The sequence below is a fragment of the Pygoscelis adeliae genome, unplaced genomic scaffold (assembly GCF_000699105.1).
Source record: "Pygoscelis adeliae isolate BGI_AS28 unplaced genomic scaffold, ASM69910v1 Scaffold136, whole genome shotgun sequence".
In the NCBI taxonomy this organism is placed as follows: Eukaryota; Metazoa; Chordata; class Aves; order Sphenisciformes; family Spheniscidae; genus Pygoscelis; species Pygoscelis adeliae.
The window spans coordinates 367,718-391,160 of NW_008824901.1; the positions used below are offsets into that span (position 1 = coordinate 367,718).

General features: G+C 36.7%; 1 protein-coding gene across 1 annotated transcript in view; it reads left to right on the plus strand.

Annotated features, from left to right (window-relative positions):
* Nucleotides 1-23,443, plus strand: part of ADAMTS18 (ADAM metallopeptidase with thrombospondin type 1 motif, 18) — a 78,465-nt gene that overhangs the window by 39,799 nt on the left and 15,223 nt on the right. Inside the window, exons 9-15 of the mRNA XM_009324839.1 lie at nucleotides 1,185-1,338; nucleotides 2,372-2,467; nucleotides 3,441-3,589; nucleotides 9,074-9,246; nucleotides 11,212-11,342; nucleotides 11,478-11,601; nucleotides 12,828-13,072. Of these exons, the coding sequence (XP_009323114.1) occupies nucleotides 1,185-1,338; nucleotides 2,372-2,467; nucleotides 3,441-3,589; nucleotides 9,074-9,246; nucleotides 11,212-11,342; nucleotides 11,478-11,601; nucleotides 12,828-13,072 (1,072 nt within the window). The remainder of the gene's footprint in view (nucleotides 1-1,184; nucleotides 1,339-2,371; nucleotides 2,468-3,440; nucleotides 3,590-9,073; nucleotides 9,247-11,211; nucleotides 11,343-11,477; nucleotides 11,602-12,827; nucleotides 13,073-23,443) is intronic.

Genomic DNA, 23,443 nt, shown 5'->3' on the forward strand with positions numbered 1-23,443 from the left:
ATTCCTGTCAGCAGCTAGGCTTATTAGAGAATTAGTAGGAAGTGAACACAAAAGAGGGCAGACTCAGTAGGACCAAAGTCATTACAAAATGTAAATTAACATTAGTGGCCTTTCTCACTGGAGTTTCTCTCTTGATCTAGCTCATGTCACGAGTATGGACATTTTACATTTTTCATATACTGTTTCTGGGGGGAAAAAAAGGAAAAAGAGAAAGATGCCAATTATTTCTCCAGCATGTTGGCATTACTCAGTGATGCTTTTAAAGGAATTGTTTTTCGGTCTATGTTTAATGTCATCAGAATTGCAGTCCTTTCCTGTACAAATTCCCTTTTATTTTGTTTGTCAGACATAGGTAGACTATATATGATTACTAAAAAATGTGTAAGCGGTACTAAGACCCAGATCCAATACAGGCATTTTAGATATTAATTCTCTAGACCGCCTAGATAGTTCTGTGGATCTGATCCTTGAATTCCAGGCTAGTATCTTAGAGTAGCAGCCAGGAAAGTTGACAGAGTTCTGGTGATTTTTTTCTGCTGCAATGATGCAACATATTCTGAGTACACAAGCAAATTGCAAACTAAAAAGTCACATAATCCCTCCAACATGCAATATGTTCTAAGAGACTTACACTTGGAAGATAAATCCAGCATAGAGTGACCTTCTGTATACATGGGTTCCCAAGCATGTACAACAGAAAAATAGTAGACCATAGGGTACCTTTGGTCTTAAGCTAGACATAGCCAACCCAAAGCCCACAAGCTGCAGCAGCCTGCTGTTTGTCAATCCACACAAAGCAAATGCTGCAATGAGACAGTGTGCCTGTTGATTCTGTTGATTCCTGATTTTGGGAATCCATTTAAGGGAAAGAAGCAGACTAGATCACCTTGTTCTTGGTTACACAGGAATAAAGGGAGGAAAAGAATTTTACGTCATTCTTTCTTGTTGTCACAACAGTCCCAAAGCCTGGAAATTCCTGCTTTCTTAAAACTTTGCAGGTCAGGCTACCAACAAGATGTCAAGATCTTTTGGCTCCTGCAAGCAGATATTCTCATTTCAGTGCATACCTCTAAAGCTAGTTAGAGGTACTGTATACCATATTATGTGTTTTTGCTGGTCTGTAGCAAATTAAAATATTTTGATATAAAGATCATAGACATGACTAATATACATTCTCATTATAGTACAGCTCAAGCTGCCTGCCTGATTGATGAACCTAAGCAAACAGGACATTATAAATACCCTGACAAACTGCCAGGGCAGATCTATGATGCTGATACCCAGTGCAAATGGCAATTTGGAATGAGAGCAAAACTGTGCAACCTCAGCTTTGTAAAGGTACCTATTGATATACTTTTGAAAAGTTAAAATTACATTAGAGAACTGCAGTACACTAAATAAGTACAAGTAACACAGTGTTCTTCAGAGGCCTGGGCTATTTCTCTACCTTATCTTGCTTGCCAATTTGCTTTGAAGGTACTGGCCTCTTTTGAGGAATATCACAGTCCCAGGGGAGTTTCAGAAGGAAATGTGTTCTTTCCAGCAGTCATAAGCAGTACAGTTGAATACTCATGAGCCCTTGCCTACTAGGGAAATTAGTGGGCAGTAGAGTTTTGATCAAAACTTGCATGGGGTGTGGGGTAAGAAGGACTAACTAACATGTTTTGTTTTACTCTTATGCATTGATGGCAAAGTCTGGAAAAGATCTATAGAGTTATTTTAGAACAATAAAAATGTAACTTACACTCTTGACTTTGTGATGAAGGATTAATTTAGATTAACCTGTTATTTTAGTGACTGCTACACTCCTTGCTGATCTCTTCAGAGAAGACATTTTATTAAATAATCTGGAGTGCTCATTCTGAAAAGAAGTATTGTCATTTCTTTTATTCCTGTTAATATTCGGAATTATTTTGATTTATTTTATACTAACCACATTTATCAGGTGATGGCAGCTGTGTTTCTTCTACAGCTAATAAACAAAGAAGAGAGAGTGAACAGCACTGTGAAGAGAGTATGCTTCCAGATATCTCCTGTGTTTTAGAAAAATCTAGTCTCTTCACAGTATTATAGTCACTGTAGACTTGATGAAATTTTAGCCTTGAACTTTTTAACACAGTTTTTGTTCTATTATAGTCTCACACTCAAAATAGTTTTAAAAAATATATAGTGAAATGGTGCATAAACAAGAAGGCAATATACAGGATATGGCTGTGCTATGAATCTTAACCCCTGGATTTTCTAAATTCAGAAAAGGTTTTATTTATATGGCTTTTAAGGTAGCAAAGGCATGTATGATTTGTTACTCTTTCTAAACACCAGGAAATAATGGGAATTATGAGTACTATAGTGAGTACTTTTTTCTTTTCAGGATATATGCAAATCTCTCTGGTGTCACAAAGTGGGTCATAGGTGCGAGACAAAGTTCATGCCAGCAGCGGAAGGAACAGCTTGTGGTATAAGTATGGTAAGTTGTTTTATAAATAGGACAATGTCATTCTGACTTGTTTTTAGACTGTATTGGGTCAAATACCAGCTCCTGTCAAAACCAGTTTTATCCAGATCCAGGTTTGCTATCATGGACTTCCGGATTGCTCTGTAAAAGACTGCATTGTGATACATAGTCGGGACTGGTCCTCACAGTGGCACCTATCTGATGGTAGGGAATGATGCCTCTCCCATCGAGCTATGGAATAAGATATATCAGGCAAATCTAAATCAGTAAGAAAATCCATTAATTATAACAGAAGTTAGGTCAAGGCTTCAAATTCCACTCTGATATAAACATTCCTTAAGCCATAACATTTGCTGTACAGACTAAGGTCATCATGCATATTACCATCAGTGATCACTACCGACAGAGCATGGATATTTGTTTTAGTTGAACCTTCTAATTTACACTCCTCTACAGTTACACAAAAGATTTTCTTTTGCTATAATGTTTCTTTCAGTAGAATATTGGTTTGATTTTCAAGTTACTGACAAATGTTCTATTTTGCTTTTTTCTCTTTGTGCAGTATTTTATAATTGAATGATAAAAGGGAGAAATTTTAGCAGAATTTTAGCAGGCTGTTTTTAAATTACATGGGAAGTTTTGAGGTTCTGACAGCACAGGACCATAAATTAACATGGATTTTTGGGGGAACAGTAAGCCAAAAAGATACTAACCAAGAGAACAGTTTTGAAAATGTGTACCTCAGAGATCTTCAACTCAGAACCTGGACAAATTTTAGGACATTAGTTATCTATACCATTGTGTGGATCAATGTCCTACTTCAGAGTCCTTGTCCTGCTGTGAACTATCTCACCCACCCATTCAGTGGGTGACCTCATGATTATTAGGGTTAAGCGCTGGAGCTTTTAAATGTGGATTTTTTCTTTTTTGCATCTACTAGGTACCGCTAACTCTGATGGGATATTTTTTGGCATTCTTTTGGCAGTGGTGTCGAAGAGGACAGTGTGTCAAATACGGTGATCATGGACCCAAGCCTGTAAATGGCCAATGGTCTGCCTGGTCCGAGTGGTCAGAGTGTACTCGCACTTGTGGAGGTGGGGTCACATATCAAGAAAGACACTGCAATAATCCAAAGTAAGACATAGATATGAAAAGGTATTATTTTCATACTAACTATTTAAGTTTTTAGAACAAAAAAAAATAACAGTCCATTTCTGTGGGGAAATAGTACATGTGAAAATGTTTCTAAGTCCTTTCTTTCATGTCCAATATGACCAGTCAGTAGCTGAAAGACAGAAATATGTCGTGATACTAGAAAGTAGTGGCTGTCTGAAGACTGCTAGAGTACTAGAACATCTACAGCCCAACTTTCTTAATTTATTTTGTGACACTATAGTTTATCAAATACCCGCAGGAGTAACGAAACGCCACACAGACATATTCACACCTAATAATTTAAGAGCAAGGGAAAAAGGTCTTAAAAGCTATTAAGACTTCTGATGAGATCATATTATCCAGGATAAGAAACAAAAATGTTTAAAGTCAATATCAAAATGGTTGTAGACAGATGTCTTTGTATGTCTGTCATGTTCTTTGCATTCTTTTATGTTTCACAGGTGAGAATAAAGTTGCTGAACCCTAGAATTGTATGCTAACTCACAAAACATTTCTAGTATTTTCCTCTAGTGAATGTCTTATCACTGTAAATACTGCTATTCCTTACAATACTATTTCAAAGTAGAGGTCTGACCAGCATCTTTCCCAAGTACTCAATTCACCTCAACTTAAAAGAAAAAAGGATTTCACTGGTTTATTTCATACACAACTTCAACATGCATAGACACATGTATTCTTCATTGCACACAATAAAAACAGCATTTAAACTGCAGTAATAAAAAACAGAGAAAATATGACACAGTTTATATGAGGCTGTAAAGAAGCCTCACACCTATTATACAGTGCTGCAGTAATAATATCCACGCTTCATATACTATGTTATAGGAAAATGTGAGTTAGTTAAAGTAGTCTTTATTACCTTCACTCAGTCAAGCCAATTTTTGTGGATCTGTAGCAGAGCGTTTTCTCAACCTTTTCTGTTTTTTCTCTGTGTATTCTGATAAATAAAATTACTTGGATAGTTTCCTTTATTAATCTATTTAGCAAGAGAATGCAGGGTCTCAATTACATGTCATACATATATTTTTGGTCTTCCTACTTTGGTCCCTGTTTTGCCTGCTAAATTTGTATGTACGACATTGTTCTTTGCATCTATTCATAAGCCTTCCCTTGCTCTCCCTGTGTGACAGAAGAATGTCCAGTAGTTGAGATGTTTCAGCTTGGTGCACTATTGTAACTGATGATGATTTCAGATGGTCTTCAGACAGAAGCTCTTTAACGTGAAGGGTGTCTGTTACTGTAGCATTACATTTTTCAAACTTGCATTCAGAGTGATCTGTCTGTTCTAATTAAAGTAAGACTTGATGTAACCAAGTAAGACTTGATACCAGACGGGATCATGTTTATACTAAATTTAATTTTATTATATTAGTGATAATTCAGTTAGAGCAAAGAGAAGATACTATAAATCTCTCTCAGAGTTAGAGTGATGAAATGACAGGACTATAAATAAGCCATCCACACAGCAGTGTACGAATATCCAGGTAGCTGTATTTCCCATCACAGCGCTTTTGTATAAATGTGGACTCATTAGAAAAATGATACTATCCATTTTCAGTGTTACACCACATGGAACAATTTATAACCTAGTCACTGTTCATTGTTCACCTCTGTAACTACACATAAACAAAGAATAATGATTCCTTTCTTTTTGAACTTCTGAAATATATTTCAGGTGTTTATATATTCCAGTACAAATATATATATTATTTCATATGTAATATATTTATTTCACTTTTCCTAATCCAGATTTGTGTAGGAGCTAATGTTTATTTTGTTCAAAAGCTTGATAGAAGATTTTGGGTAGCAAAATTTTGAGAATGACAAAGAATAAAATCTATTTCTGTAAGAGATTAGGACAAGGGGTGTGGATCTCTGAAGAACTGACTGGACTCTAAAATGAGGTTTTTAAATAAGTAGTCAATTTTTCAAAGCAACTGACTTCTTATGAACGCTAAGGGAGATTTCTACATTTCCAGTGATTTTAAAGGTGACACATCTTATTAGGAGCTTAAAGACAGGTGAAGAACACAAATTCAGGCTACTGCTTATGAAAATCTCGTTACATGTGTTTGTATGTGAAATTGTCCTCTTGCAAATAATATCCAACCAGTTAAATCCCCTTTCTCTTGACAATTTTAAGGCAGACCTTGTGACCACACCCAAACAGCTCTGGTATGGCTTCTGAATTACCACCTGAGTTATGTATGAATTCATACTAACAAACACCTATGGAGGTCATCTGTAGAACACAGAACCATGCAGATTTGCTAAAATCATTATGTTTCTGTAAATTGTCACAGTGTAATTTCATGGATCTGGTTTTCATACATCACAGCATTTTACAATTGAGGTACTTTTCCAAGATAGAAATAGATTATATAATTTAATAGTTTAGCTGGGAAAGAACCTGAAGAGTGCTCGAGAGATTTAAATTAATACCTAAATCATATCAGTGGGACTGCATCCTACCCACTTCACAATAGTGCATTGTTCAGTAAGAGTAGAATGGAGTTTTAGGCATGTATGCAATCAGAGGACTAAATCAGAATTGCTTGAACACGTCTTTTATTCTTTTGTGTACAATATCTGTAACAGTGATTACAGACAATGCAGATGTAAACTGATGCAAAGTAATGATGCCATTTAAAATACTAATTAAAAATGAAGACTGTGAAAGACCTTGTAGACCTTTCAAATTCATACAGAATAAAATAGTCTAGCTTTGTGATACTATCGTATCATGATAGTATCACGTAATATATTGGTCATAATATGAGCAGAAATGTTTGCACTTGAATTTAAATGATTGCAAAACATGAAAAAATAGGAGTCCAGAATTTCAGAGTCTAGTTCCCTTTGTGATGCATAAAATACTTCCCCTGATCAGGTTAATTCCAGGATTTCTTACTCTCTGTGTTGCATTGCAGTGAATATCCATTTTACTTTCATTGTTCATTCTTTGGAGACTGGTTTTCTGCTGGCCTTTCTCACCAAATTGCTCCCTTTTCCAATTATCCTCAGCAAGGCCTCAGCCCTAACAGCACCTATTCATGCAGGTACCTTTACCTATACATGCCAATGCTGGGGAGGTACACAGATGGATGAAAAGTTTAGGCTACATCTGTATTAGGAGCACTGTATCACTATAGAAATACTGGAATACCTTCTGTGCAAAGTGTTCCATTGTAAGCACAGTTACTAACAGAGCTTCTGCAGGCAAACCAAAATCTACGGGTGGTATAAACATCACCAATAAAAGCGGGATTTTGTCAGTGTAGATGATAGTCTTTTCTCAGAAATTTGGTTTTGTACATCTACATCTAGTTGCCTGTGAATTACTTTACTTTTACTGACATCTTGTTGGTAAAAAACGAAGGTGGGGAAGTTTCCATAATTCTCTGGCCAACAGTTTCAGTAATGGGAGTGTACTGTAATATTAAAATGCTGTAACAGAGCTGGGAAACAGAATGCCTCTTTCAGTGCTCCCTTAGTTTGGTGGGATTTTATACCATCCTCAAATGCAAGACTGTGGCTAGAAATCACGATCTAGCCATAAATAATTCTATTATATTGCGTGTTTGGTGGCATTTACTTGGAAGGAGATTGCTTCTTTCCCTTACACTCAAGCAGATTTGTTCTCCAGGGCTGAAGGCGGTCAACAATCATACACGTGCTGAAGCTGTAAAGAAAGTCTGTAGAGAATTGAGTAAGGACCCAAGGGTTTGGCTGCCTTAACTCAAAGCTCTCACCAATTGCACAAAGTCAATATAAATACTCCCTGACTTCACTGATGTTACATATCCTCCCTGCCCTTCACAGACTGAATTGCCACCAACTAGAATAGAAAATTTGACTTCGTTTTAAGACCTTTGCTATTATACCCCATGTCAGGGTGGCTAGTAAGTGACCTCAAGAAAAGTCACTGGAAGTTGGTTTTTTTTTTTCACAACACATTTTGCTGGTGCTTTATCCCAGTTTTAAATAGAATAGCAGGTGGGTTTCCACCTCTTCCTTTGAAAGACTGTTTCGTAGCCCAGAATTCTGGAAAAGCCAGATATCGTGTACCTTCAAAGCTGATTCAAAATATAAAAACCAAGCCCGAGCTTGGTTAGAGGGTTAGACATATGAGGGTTAAAATTTATAATAAAGCAAACAGAAAAAGCACCTGGATTTTCTCATCCATGTTGCACCAGGCTGTCTCCATATTACTGCAGTCAGATGCATGTCAAGAGAAGTTGCATGGGATACTTGTTATGGGGAATAGTTATAACATAGTGTTTACGGATTTAAACAAACAACTCAAATTATACTTGTTGCAACTGTATCTTTTATATTAATTATTATTGTTAGTTAATATATTATTATTATTCAGTGTCTTTTATATTATTCTGATTTTTTTCCTTAATGTGTGTGTAACATGGGCAAGCTGTCCACTGAAAGATCATAGCTTGTCTTCCAAGTATATATGATCCCTAATTTTTAAAAATCATTGTATAAATGTATGCAAGTGCAACATTTCTTTTCACTTGATGCAAGAAATTGTATAATAAGAAGAACAGTTCTTAGAATTTGGTGTTTTGAAGATTTGGCGCAGTACTTGCAGATGTATATCTGAGCATTGTGAAACTGCAAAAATAACATCAGTGAATTCCTACGTAGGTCCATAAGGAATACAAAAGTGAGTGAATACATTTCTCAGCAGCTTGTGAGACCTCTCAGTCACTTTAGAAAGAGCAAGTCTTACATTTTCATTGTTTTATCGTTGTGTGCATAGATCAAATAGTTAAAAACTATTATTCTGATAACATAAGATACTAGCAAAGTAATAGAATATGCTCTCTTCATTCTGGCCAAAATTAAGAGAAATGCCCAGGTAAGGTTTGCTGAAGTGGATGTGACATGTTTAAAGTTCTCCATGAATTCCAGCATTTTCCTAAAGCAGGACAACTGTGCACAGTCCTTGTTTCCTTTGACTGTTTAAAAGCACATTTTTTTCAAAATGATTTACAAAACAAATGAACAACCAAATGTAATTATTCATTCTGTTTATGTTTGATCAGTGTTATGTTATCCTTTATTAACTCTTATTGTGATAGGTAATTCTTTGCACATGTTCATTCCTGGGTTACAGCAGAGTAAAAATAGCTGTATAACAAGATTGAAACCAGCCAATACAAAATAGCCCTATAAATTTAAATTAGTGAAAACATGACTCACCTCTAGATGGTTGCATCTTTGCTGAGTTTGCAGTGATCCAAGTAGATAATTCATGGCAACTGCTTTGCTTGGTTTTAGGAACCTCGAAAATTAATGGCCCATATAGGAAATACTCATCTCCTAAGACAATACACCCTCTCATTTTCTCTGTTAATACACATGTAACATGCCAATCACACAGCAAGTAGGTTTTGCAAAAGATTTTTTTTTTCTTTTTTTTAGGCCACAGTATGGCGGCAAATTCTGCCAAGGTTCCAGTCGTATTTATCAACTTTGTAATAATCAGCCATGTCCAGCAAATAGTTTGGACTTCCGTGCCCAGCAGTGTGCAGAATACAACAGCAAACCTTTCCGGGGATGGTACTACAAATGGAAGCCATATACTAAAGTGGAAGGTAATTATGCCAAAGCTCTGATGGACAAAGGCGATTGCAGGAAGCCAGCTGTAAGCTGTAATTCATGCATATTCTTTGGGTAAATATCACCCTGATGTAGGCAAATAGAAATTCAGTTGGCTTATTGGAGACGTGTTTGCTTTCTAGCATAGATGAATCTGACCTTCTGTGTGATACTGCCTGTACGAACACGCAGAATTGATTTTGGTTGTGAATTTAAATCTTTGTCCTTAGCATGACTTCCTGGCTGTTGCTACCCCTCTCTTTCATTTTATATTACATATCTGTTAGTGTAAAAGCAAAACAATTTCCATGGATTTTTCAGCATGGGAAATGTGAGCTCCCACAATAACACTACCAGAATCTTCCTTCCTTTGGAATGTTCTCAGATTTCAAAACGTAACAATAAATCAACCTTTTGACTTTTCTGCTGGTATAGTCCCATGAGAATTGGAAAAACAAACAATGTACTGGCATAAATTTTTTGAAGTCATCTTTTACTAAGAGATCTTTATAAAGTTCAGGTCTCAATAACTATTTCTTGTCTTTTGTACAAGCAAAGTTTATTTTTACTTTACGCATCTTAATTTTGCAAATATTTTGAATCAGTATTCTTTTTTATCAGACACAACAAATAGTTTCTGCAGTTTGAAAGCACAGTTTGTAGCTGCAATTGCTACTACTTGAATAAAAGTGGCTGGATTATGTCACATTGTAGCTGCTTCATTTAGCACCTGTACAAATTTGCTTTTGATGATAAGTAGTGTATAATTATCTATATATACACATACACATACATGTAACTTTCATGCATAGCCTGATTATATTTTCTTCAAAAGACTTTGCAGACATTTTCGTGGGTATTTAGAAGCCTATGTCCTAACAGCCATTGTGAACAGAGGAAAGACGAAATATGGTTTCACAGCATGTAACAATGGATGTTGTAAGATAGGGAGAATAATGCAGAAATTAAGGTAGCCTACATTGGTTTTAAAGGTAGGAGCCACATCTAGTGAAAGAAATAGGAGCTTAAAATTGGGGACAAAGGGCATAATTTTCAAAACCAAGGTGTCCCCAAGTGACTCTGAACTTGAAAATGCCTGTCCTTACTCTCTCAGCTGCTTTTCAAAATCTCCCCCAAGATCTACGTTTATAGTCCTGAAAACACAATCTGGTTTTCAAAATTGCTACAGATGCCTTGCCTCTGTAGAAGGTACTATTGAAAATCCAGCTGCTTATTTAAGAATAAAAGGATACTATTTTGAATCCAATTTCATGTTCTTCAAAATTTTGTTATGCTGTTTTATTTGTTGCACTTACTATTTCTATTAAAATTGTGTATTTCAGCTATTGTGACAATATTTACAATTGCAAGACTGGTTTTCTCTATGTAGAATTAATCAGCCCTTTAAAGCATAACATACCATCCATGTAGAAGAAGAAATTTGATTGACAATGGTTGGGATTTTTTAGAGGAAAAGTGCTTTTTGTTAGGGGAAAATCTGGCCCCAGTCCTAGCTTTCAGCTGAACTGATCATTTGTGCCATCTTATATATTTTTCAAATTTTAACTAAAAATTAAATAAAATTATTACAGTCTCCCATTTCTCTTAATGAAAAAAGAGATTTGAAACTGTGAACCAGTGGAACGGAAATCAGGGCCACATAAGCAGAGCTAATGCAATGTGCATGTTTTCACACTGGTTTTGAATTCCTAATTCTATGTGTGGACAGTCAAACCCACATGTTCTTTTAAAATAACATAATATAAGCTACTGTATTTGGCTATATTTCTGCCCATCTTGGGGTCCTAATATGTCACCACACACAATTAATCCTTGTAGCTTGTCATCTAGGATGCAGGAAGAAACAATAGCAGGGTGCTTTTTTTTTTTTTTTAAACTGTGCTGCAGGTCTGCTAATACATTCTTGTCTTGTTTTTTGCTTTTTGTTTTTTTTTCCCCAGAGGAAGATAGATGTAAATTGTACTGCACAGCTGAAGACTTTGACTTCTTCTTTGCAATGTCCAGCAAAGTGAAGGATGGAACTCTGTGTTCTCCAAATAAATATGATGTTTGCATTGATGGAATATGTGAAGTAAGATAAAATTAAGTTTCTTACAATCCTAATGTCTATTTTTTTAAGTAGGCAATTGACTCCTTTATGGAAAATGCAGCTGTTTCTTCAAATTCCCTTGTGTCCGAGTCCTTCACTTGTGCCTTTTGGTTGCAGCAAGTAGGGTGTGATCATGGACTTGGTTCCAAAGCCGTATTGGATGCTTGTGGAGTTTGTAAAGGAGATAATTCAACGTGCAAGTTCTTTAAAGGCCAATACTTGATCCAGCACAAAGCTAATGGTAAGGAAAGCTGTTCCACATGATCATCAACTCATTGCTCTGCTGTATCCCCATGTAATATATATGACTCCTTGCTCATTAGGGCAGTGGCTAAAAGTCCAGATGTGAACTGAAAATCACAGGGAGAGTGAGAGGAGAGTTCACATTTCTCCTGTTTCTTGGTAACAAGAAAGCTATGAGCATAAGTTTTGGTTAGTTAATTTGCAAGCATTCCTCTTGTTTCTTAAGCCACATTTTCCCTTTACGTGTGAATTTCCTCCTAGAAGAGATTTTAGGGTTCAGGCAAGTGAAAAAATAGCTGTCAACAGCTCTGACTGGAATGGGACCGTAGAAGATATAAAAAGCGATACACAGTGTAATGCCAAACATGACAGTATTTCCATGTCCATTTTCAAATTAAGTTGACTGGAAGCTGTCCAGCTGATTCATTGGATGATCCAGTCACTGGGAGGTGGACTGTCACAGGCTTCTTGTGAAATAATCTCACTATGCCTCAGTTTCTCAGGCATAAAATGCAGATAATATTTCTTTACCCACAGGGGTATTTTGAGGACCCGTTTACTGCTGATCATAAGACATGTCAATGTAATATGATTGACAGTAATATAGGCCACAAAATTGTTTAGGATATAGTAATACAGAGATACAATGCTAGAAAAATAATCTAAATTGAATGCTTTGCGAAATTCGCTGTGTGCGATGCGTGTTGGAGATTGTCAGCGGTGTCTCATCTGACTGCAGAATGAGTAAGATTTCTACATGCTCAGAGTGCAATGGGTTACAGCAGGGAGATCCAGTGGTATACAGGGATTTGTGAAAGCTCTCTGCATCCCAGTTCATCTCACCTCAAAAACCTTGCCCATGATGGAAGTAGTACCTTCCAACAACTGTAGAGAACTACAGGGAAAAGATGGTAAAACAATTACAGTGAAACCACCATTAGTCTGTTCTGCATTTTTGTAAGGTGAACTTGCTTTTTCTTGTCTTTAATCACAAAGAAAAATTCCAGGAATTGAAATACCTCTGAGTTACTCTGATTACAGGCTGCATAGGGGGGTTAAAAACAGAACTGGTTTCTCCTTGTGAAAACAGAGTAACTTTGGTGGATCAGAACAGCTGTCTTCAATATCTTTTAATCTGCAAAAATTTCAAATTGGCTCAAAAATTCTCAGCCATCTCTATCTGTATGACAACTGCAAAAATGTCGCTTACTTCTTTCATTTCAGACTACTATGCTGTGGTCACTATTCCAGCAGGAGCACGCAGTATACAGCTCCACGAAATGCAAATCTCCACCAGCTACCTTGCAGTACGCAACCTCAGTAAAAAGTATTATCTAACAGGAGACTGGACAATTGACTGGCCAGGAAAGTTCTCCTTTGCTGGAACAGTTTTTGATTATCAACGCTCTTTTAACCATCCAGAGAGTCTGTATGCAGCAGGACCGACTAATGAGACGCTGGTCTTTGAAGTAAGCTTTCTTCAGTTTATTCTTCCCTTGATGTCTATTACAGAATTAGTAACGACAGCTTTAGCTCTGCACTGTAGCTCTCAGCGAGATTAAGGAATAGCGTTGAGTCACGATAGTATTCAGGTTTAATTGTGTAGTCATGCTAGATTGAAAGGCCTTTCGCCAGTTTATCAAGGTCTGAAATTTAGTAAACTGTCATAAATTCAGTGAAAAGGAAGGTGCATAAAACACACCATATAGCATTATTTCTCAGTTGCTGCGCAATGGTAATAGAGATTATAAATGCATCCCATAAATGGTACACAATAAAATTCAGTGATGTAAAAATTAAATCTAACATTATGGCAAGGCTTAATGGTAATAGTTTCAAATAATGCTTCTGAAACTGCAGGCGCATGTAGCTGTTTTTACACCTACCTTGGGACACAGATGGTCAAAGCACCACACACAGGCTCCTGTGTAATTTCTGTTGATTCAGTTTTATTTGTGATGATAGCATCTAAAATAATGAAGTTTATACATGTTTATCTCCCAGTCAAATTTGTATCACCTATTCTGTCTGCCAGATGTCTTGTGTTGAAATTATTTGTAGAAAGTAAATTTGGTACTTAGATGGTTTGTTCCAGTGTTACAATTTTGAAATTGACCACTAATAGTTCTGTTCCAAGAAAAATCTCTTTCTTCATTAGGTTACTTTACTAGATTTTCTTTTAAAATGCATCAGAACATCTGAGGGTCAATTTCTGGCTGAATCGCCAAAGTCTTTACTCCCTGTTAGCTACATTAGTTTGCCTGCTTTGTTAGAAAGCTCTAGCAAATCCTATGACGTCTGTTTTGATAAATCCTTCCCTGTGAGAAGGAAGAAGCCCTCCCTAGAAGGGATTCAATTCCTTCCCACACCTTCCAGCAATACTCTGGTCTGCTCACTATCAAATGCATAGCTTTCTCTGGCGTGCACTTGGGGAGCCTGAGAGCGAGTGCTGTACCCATTCTCTGAGGCAGCAATCTGCGGTTTTTCGCCCCATCGTGTAACACCATAACTGAAAACTGCTCTCTGCAGAAGTTTAGCAGGAGCGGTGAGCTGAGAACTCTGCATCCCGTCTCCCTTATGCAGCTTTGTTCTGTTAAACTAAGAAACACAGTAAGTATAAACTGTGACATGAAATATATTCTTTAAGGATTATTTAAACTTTCACAACTATTCAGTAAAGTTTTTATTTGGAATACTGAAGAGCTGTACTGCCATTCCTACTGATTGAGCAATGTTCTTAAATGTATTGGTTTAAGAACCACTGAAGTTCATGGATCACGAACACATGTTAAAGTACTTCAGGATGAACACATGTTTTAGAACAGAGAGTTTGACATGGGCTAAGGGCGTGTATTTTCACAAATTACTATCACAATTTGCAATGCCTTTTTAAAACATTTTTTCTCAGTTGAAGAATTTTCATTTTGGGTATGTGTGTTAATAGGGATGCTTTAGTCCAAGGAAGAGTTTGGCCTGCAAGTTACAGACATGCTTCCCTGCCTGCAAATCACCTCCAAAATAGCCTTACACCAAAGAAACAAGCACACTTATAAATACTATGAAATGTTAAGCTGAACTCTCAGGAATCTTATTTGTCATAATACAAAGTAGATTGAAATCTATTATTACAGAGCTAAAGTATGAATAATAAATTGCCTGCAAGATGACTTACTTGGCTGCATATCGTGCGCATACTTTGCAGAATAAAGATTAAAGAAAAAATTTTAATGCCAAATAACACTTCTATTTTCATCCTATTAAATTATTCTAAACAGTTTTATTAAGATTTAACATTTAACTGGAGGCTATTGCTCCTATGAGAGCTTATTTAAACTTCCCTTGTATTTTTATTGAAATACCTACACCACTGGCATTAGTAACTGGGGATTCTAACGACTGAAAATGTTTCAGTTACGTATTCCCCAATTATATATATCTATGAGCTGTAGTTAAGATTTTTTTTCCTTTCAATATTTAAGCAACATTCAACAAGCTGAATTCTGAAAAACTGCAAAACTCTGTGTTCAGGGATCTGCATTATTTATGATTTACCAATAATTCTAAGCAGCAAAAATGTCAGTGAAAACTAAACAAATATGCTTTTATGAGAAAACACACATATCACTGAAGATCTGTTTGCAGCAGTAATAATGAAACAAATCCTACTTAACTATAAATACCAGAAACCGATAGAAGGCTGAAAAAAGGGATGTTTAAGCATACTACATTGTAGCTTTGTTCTTATTTTTATCTCATCCGTAATTTTCAAAGAAGCATACAAAAAACGTCCTGCCACCAATTTTTTATCCAATTAAGTTGATTTTCAATAAATAAGGCTTTCCAGGATTTGGACCTCAACTTCTCCCTGTAATGTTTAGATATTTTTTCTTCATTTTTTAATTAGGTTGTATTCAAAATAAATTTAATACTTATTTTCTAGATACTTTTTTTCCAGAAGACTTCAGTGCAAGCCCTTGTAAAAATGCACACTGCAGGTATTGAGAAATTGAATAAATTGCGCGCATAAATACAGGAAATTTTATTATTCAGGTGGGCAGAAATTATAAGGTTTTGTAGGTGCATTTATTGCCATTCCACTATGATCTGACAGACAGATTAACACAGCTTGTGCCTGTTTAATTTTGTAGTCATAGTTTTGCTAGACATTTGTGTGGTGACTCAAATGGGCCAGGTTTTTGACTGTGTTTCTGAATACAAATCAGCCTGCATGTATCCAGAAAGTTCAGGTTACGCACGTCCTCTGAGCAACATTCACAGGAGAGGATGGGACCAGTGCTCTCCAGGTATGGGTCCAGACAGGTCTGGCAAGTTGGTGCTCAAGGCAATCACTTCCTTTGAAATGCAGTCATTCTCCAAAATATTTTCTTGAAAGAGACATCTGAAGCATGTATTAAGAGAGAAGGAGGAAACCCAAATAAGAAAGAAATCTTAAAATTCCCTATTGTCTTGCATATCACAAGTTCAGCCTTGCAGTTCTATGAAATGTTTTGTATTTATATCTTATTGCACAGTATGTTCCTATGCATCTATTTTTTTATCAGGTTTTTCAATAGTTCAGCTGGGCATGTATCATTTAATCAGACTTTGCAGTCCTAAACACTATTCAAAAATGGATATGGGACAAGAAAAAGGCTGATAAAGCGCTTTTCTTATATGGCCTGGAATTTCACCAAAAAATAAATCCACATATATAGATTTACATATATTATATGTATGTAATTATGGGAACGAGTCATACCAAAGAAGACAAAGGGCAGTGAATCTGTAATTTAACTAGGTTGTGGGAGAAAAAATGCAAACTATGGTGGCCAAATATTTTCAGAGGAGGAGGAGAACATTGTGAGATGAATGTGGAATTAAATGTGTAGGATTAGTATTTCCTGAGCACAACTACTGGAAGTGTAAATGCATGACGAGATTTTAGAATTCATCAGAACCCTTTCTGGATTGTTCAAGAATTACTTTCACAGATGGAGGGAAGGCAAAAACCAGTGAACCAGTGCCCTTCAGAATTTGTGTGTCTGTATCCTTCTGAAGTATATAGTATTATTGATACTTTGGTCATTGTGTGTTTGTAGAAACCAATAAAAGCTGAAATGAAAACTATTCATGGGTTCAGAAGGCAGTTCCCGAAATGGTCAGATTCATGTTAGATGAAATAACAGACAACGGTCAAAGGGGTAGAAATATGATAGTTAAATGATAATCTAGGACCAGAAATTAATACCAGGTTTTTAAAATACGGTTTCTGCAGCATAATTGTCTCATCTTAAATGGAAACATGCTGGAATTTTTTTTTAATGTAGTTGAATATATTCAGCTCATTTATCTGTCATTTGGTCATAGGTAATCTAAGGTCAGCACTTTCAATTTAAAGACCTGGTCAGTGTTTTTCTGTTAACTGACAAATATCTAACTTGAGGAGAAACAGAGTAAATTCATCGTTCATTTATCCAGCTTTGCAAATAAGGGCTGCCAGCGGGCACCACTAACTGCTGAAAATACTTTCCAGAAGAGGCTAGCAGAGCACAAGGGACATTGCTATCACAGGGCTCTATCAATACAGAACTCATATGAGGTTCACTGGTGACATCCATTTGTTGAAATATTCAGTCACCCTCCGTGACTGACTCAAATTACGGGAAAGATTCTGGAAGGGCAAAAGAAACGGAACTGTTATGTGGACATGAAAAGTATTGCATGACCAGGGATTGATAAACCAACTTAAAAACATGAGAGTTTAATAATTTGGTTTTCCATTCTACCAATAAATGGATGAAGACTTGACTGATTTGAGAAGTCAAATACGATTTGAGAAAGCACTGTAAAGTTTTTTGGGATGAGATAGGATCAGTATCCTCACTGAAGTTTACCTCAAACTTGGTGAAATATTGAATGAAGAAATTGTGAAATCTTTATGAAGAAAGATAGTTTATTTTGACAGCAATAAGTAACAGATGGAAAGGATGCTTTGCAAAGAGGCAGACATTCACGGGAAGAGAAGGTGAATGGAGCTTCAAGGCAGGAATATGTCTAATTAAAACCAGTAAATCACTTCCTCTTTATCAATAAGGGAAAAAAAGAGAAAAGAGGCCAGGTGGAATGACTTTACTGATGATCTAGCTGCCACTGGGAGAAAGCCAAGTTGCAGTTATAAAGCATTACATTTATTATTAGCTACTAGATGATAAATTTGTACTGATTTCCCCTAAAGAGAAAGTAAGCTAAAGAGAGCTAAGATGTGCTTATAAGATACAGATGTTGATTCAATACAACGGATAAAAGGGTTCTCCCTTAGTGAGGAGAGATTAGCTGGACAGTATCCCTGCAGGTTGTACATTTAGCATGTGAACAGTAAAAAAATGGAGACACAATAACAACAGAAGATAAATTTGAAACAGCTGAAGTAGAAATGAGATCATACAGGACCTTTCAAGGAGACTTTTTTTTTTTCCTTTTAATGACCTTAGTGGACTTTCTTGAAAAACAATAGTTTGTCATAAGCTTTTAGTTAAGGTAGTGTTTAAAGTGACTTTAGAAATATTGAAGAGATAAAACCCCTTTTGTTTTAAGGTTTGGCTTAAGTAACCAATGGGTAATTCCTCCTTTACTGGTGCTTTCCCAACAGGTGTTCCCTCACTTTCCTTTGAAGCTCCTGGTGTTAGCCACTGTCAAGGATCCCATTCAATAACTGCCCGTTCAAGACAACGGTCCTGTTTTAAAACTTGTTTTAAACAGTTTTCCACCAGCATCATATGCTGCATGCTTAGATTTATCCTACTGAAACCAGAGTAAATTCATAAAAGTCAATGGAATTAATCTTGATTGAACAGAGAAATCAGAATCTGGCTTAGGATGTTGGATGTTACAATATTTATTAAACAGCATGTAGATTCACAGTGGATGAAAACTGCAGGTCTCGCAAGCGTAACACAGCCAGGCACTAGTCTTCCACAGTGACGAACTTCTCCATCTGCCCTTATTGGTGTAATTGATGGCTCACTGCAGATAGCTTAACTCTGTTACATCCACCTAAGGAAATTATCAAAGACTTACAAAGCATGGGAGTGACCTAGCAAATGTAGATGCAATTTGAAGACTCAGATCAAAGCTACCATGTATGCTGGGATTCAAAGTTTGGGCTCATGCCCACTTTGTAAATTATGCACATGCAGAGTGAGTAAAGATGAAAATACATGAAGCACATATGAGTAAACAGTAGCTATTCCTTTACCTGGGTTTTTCTCTATGCTCAGCTTCACTCTTTAAGTGATTTGTAAATGTCTATTAGTCCTTCACAGAGATAATGAGTCTTTTTTTCAGCTTGTTACATGCCAGGCATTAGAATGCTTTGAATATGCCAGAACATTGCGGAAGAAAGAGGAGTTTATCTTGTGTAAGTTAACCTCTTTTAATTCAGTGTTGCAAGTAACTTCACATACACATCTTACAATAAAAAACACCTAAAAAACACAGAGTCAATCATAACAGAGCAATGTTGATAGGCTTATTAAAAATTTGACCTGCAAAATGGAGTATTGTATTGGAAACTTAGGATAGCCATGGGGAAAAAAAAATAATCTCAAACAAAGGAGCAGATGTACAGCTAGTTCAGAGAATTTATTGGTTTAGCTTTGAAATCAAAATTAGCAGCAAAAGGAAAAGGTTCTTTACTCAGGAGAATTCAATTTATCCATTGTTTTAACATTCTGTGCCCTAAGCGAAAGTCACAGTTCTTTTTCTTCAGAATAGATCTGGCAGATTCCAGCCGTAGAGTCTGTGGTTTTCAAACTCAAGAAGCTGTAAATTTTATAACTCTGCGCCCTGCGGTCAGAGCTGCTGAGTGTTGTGTCTGAAGTCAGGTGGTTGGTGTGTTAAAGGTAGACATTAAACAGTTCTATTGAGGAACTGGAAATGTTTAAGGAGGTTGTTTGCCAGCTGTAAATTTGGAAGCAAATGCCAGTTGGCTGAAAAGATGCTGGAATGCATCCAGTTAAGTAGACTAGCACTGGAGGTCTTTCCAAATTTGTAGGTCTGATAACTTGGCTGTATATGCAGACTTCAGTTATTGGGTTGTTAAGGAAGGGCTTTATAATGAATGTTTGAAAATACGATAGAAAACTTTTTATATGCTCATTACTTTGGCAAAATTGCAACCTTGCGATAGTATTGCATTCCTGATGAAAACTTGGTTGAACATTATACATTGTATACTATTTTTCAGCTGAGTGCCAGGGACTTTAAAGTGTATGGTTTTGTGCCCTGCAATATTTTGTCTCTGATATTTTCCAGAGTTTGATTTTGCCCTTTTTCCACGTAGCTGGGCTGATATAGGAGGAGACACCTGACTGTGATGCAGCTCTTGCTTTGTAAACATTCTCTCTTGTAGTCTGGGTGGGAAGGGGCTCTAGCTTTGGCTGCCGGCCAGGAAACGGAGAGAAGTTCACTGCATCTGCCTATTATAATTGTGACTACTTTCCAATGTGCAAGAAGGGGGTGTAGCCCAAGGTCTTAAAATGTGTATGGCCCAGCTTGCCTGTGTGCAGGATTTACCCCACAGGCACTCACTTAGCTGGAGGTTGTGAGTTTCTTACATCGTTTTGTGGTTGTTCTCTGAAGTGATAGATACTAACATGTCTTGTTCTAACTCGTCCGAGATCATTTCCTCTTTATTCCCTTCACTCTGTTGAAGCACCAGGAGAATATTGCTCCAACAGGAGTAAAACTGGTTGCCACTTTTATCTTCTCATCCTCTTTCTTTCGTGTTCTGAATTCTGTGGTTCAGGATGCATTTGTTCTGCTTCTTCCCTCTACTATCACAAAGTAAAGAGCACTTTCAGAAGACAAGTGTTCAGTCTAATACTTCAAGATATTTTTATTAGAAAAGTTTTAAGCTTTACTTGTTTTTTGGCCACTGACATAGCACAGTTTTATGACAGTTGTCAGAATCAAATAAGACAAGGGCTAACCCTTGCACAAGGTCTTGAGGTATGGACAAAACCTCCTCCTCTTTTGACACATGACTTACTAAAAGGCCAGATAGAATTTCAGCCTCTGCACTTGAAGGAACACAGAGCACCTACTGAAATGGGAGAAAGTGCATCCTCATAGGACCATGAAAGAGGAAATCTGACTTTGACTGTTCATACATTAGCCAGATCTTTTCTAACACAAGAAGAAAATAAAGCTACTCTCTGAAATTGTTTCTGGCCGCCTGAGATGCTGAGATCTGTGCTAATACCTTCGACTCGTAGGACCTTCCAATGAGTAAAAGCAAATTAAAGCATTTTGAGGTCTGGTCTGTAAGAAGAACCAGGAAAGGAATTGTTTTAAGAATAGTTTTCCTGAATATAGTTTTCCCTGCTTTACCTGAAGCACATGTTCTGAAACTTTACACATTAAATATTTGTCTCAATTTGTCCTTAAAAGAAGGACAGTAAAGTGAACACATATTATTGCAACCTGTTTTTTCTAGAAACTCTAATGCCCATGGACTTGAGGTTCAAGATTCAAAGTGACTGTGGAACAGCTGTTTTAACAGAGTTGGACTTTTTGCTATCAGCAGTTGGACAGCTTTCTAAAAATAAAAATTTCTATAGAAGAGATACTTTCCTTCATCTGAAGGGGTTGTTAAATCTTATAAAACATTTATATCAGATAGTGATGAATAGCCAAGGAAAAAGAAAGGTCCTGAAAAAAGTTACACTGGTAACGATATGAATAGAGCATAGCAAATAGGGCACAGACCCACACATTGATGAATGAGCGTGAAGTAAAATATGGAAACTTTGTAATATGCTCGTTAGTGAGCACCACGTGCTGTAAGCACTGAGCACGGTAGAGGCTTTCTGGAAAGACAGTATGAGATCCAGAGATTCAGAGTGCATCTGTGCAGGGCAGCGTGAAGTTGCACAGCAGTCTCAATTCTAATGTTTCCTAATTTCAGAGTGTTTGATTTTAATCCTGTTCTTGTAAAATAGTTGTGATACATACATTCATATATGACTCACCCCTAAAGCAGATATAGTAAGATTATTTCTATCAAGAATATTCAGTAAAAATGGAGAGGTCAGTAATCATTCTCAGATCTATTTCTTCCGTAATCTCACAGGTATTCTAAGGTGCTCATGAATTAATCTTGGATGGGTGAGATGAAAACTTTCACATGAAATACTTTAATTTACTTGTGCTAGGAGGATCTTGTAACCTGAATCTTCCAATGGGAAGGCATGTACTTCTTTTGGAAGTATTTTGCCTTTTACGGTCCCAATTGGTATATTCTCAGTTTGGCCCATTATTAGGGTTCACTGACTGAAATAAAATCTTTGGTTACTAGGAATGGAAAATATAGCATCTGTTTTTTTTTCTTCTAGAAAAGTAAACAGTGTGCAGTCCAGATCCTTCATGTGTTCAACATTGTTGAGCTGGAGGTCATGTAAATTTGGTCTGAATTTTCACTGTCATGGGTAATTTCTGTTTTACAATAGGTACATTTTCAGAATACTTTAAAACCCTTGGCTACATTTCAAAATGTTATTATATTTCTCGGTCTTAAATGACACGAATGCAAGTTTGTTGCTATTTTATGAAACCAGTCTATACAGAGATCAGTTCCACCTACATGGATTGCTTAAGCACTCAGGTTAGACATCACGTGAACTTACCTGATATTTTATTAATATCTTTGAATGGTAATCATTAACATAGACTGAAATTGTACTTGAAATGCTAGTGCTTATCAAAAAGCATATTTAGGAACTGAGGTTAACTGCACCTGCTCTTTATATTACTATGACCAGATTCATACTGGTGAAGAATTAAAACTTAGTAGAGCTCTGTAACTGTAAACTCTTGCACTTTTTCTATTAAGTATGAATATAAATGCACTTTGCTGCCAAAAAGTTTCTAAAATAAATGTTGGTAAATAGAAATTTCTCCCCAAATTTAGGTATGTGTCAGATGTTCATGCATCTTGCATTGATTATAATTCAGACTTGAAACGAATGCAGTGAATTTTAGAAAGTTGCCTACCTGAAAACTACAATATACTTCACCACTAAAATAGTACACCCTCGAGAGCTAGGCTCCCTGAGTTAAATGACAAGGATTGTTATTATAGTCAGTAATCACACTTTCTATAAATTTTCTAACACGTTATGCTAAAATCATGAATAAAAGATTTTTCCAATCCCTTTTCCCTTGTAGACACCCAGGGATGGGTGCTCTCCTGGACTGAAGCTTTATCAGCTTCAATCATCATGAGGAAAATACCAGCTGAGGGTCTTCCAAACAAAATGTATCACCAGTCCGCATAGAAAAACGTTTTTTACAAGAAGAAAATAATACTATTTTATACCCTCAGCCTCAAGAACTGAGGAAGCCATCTCTAGCCACCTCTGTTCCCAGTCCCCACACTGCTATACTCCTGCTTTGCTCAGGCTTCTTTCAGTAAAGCAATTGAGTCCTGCTTACTTAATGGGCAAAGGCTTCTTCATTCATAGAAGGCATTGTGGAAGAATCAGCTAGCCTGGACTTTGCTTACTAAGAGAGAGGAAATTTCTCCCACCCCCAAATCCTTAATCCATCCACTGCACTGCCACAGGCAAACTCCAGCACCTGCCAGCGAGCCTCCAGTGAACGCAGGGATCCACTTGTTAAGGGCCAGTTGCAGGAGCAGAGCACTGAGAGCTGGGGCAGGGGCAGCAACTAATACTGCATTGCCAAAAGTCATTGGATGATATTTCACATCTACTGAAGGTATTTCTGCTTCACCAAACCAGTCAAATACCTTCTGCTTTAAAGGAGTTTTATGCTGAACC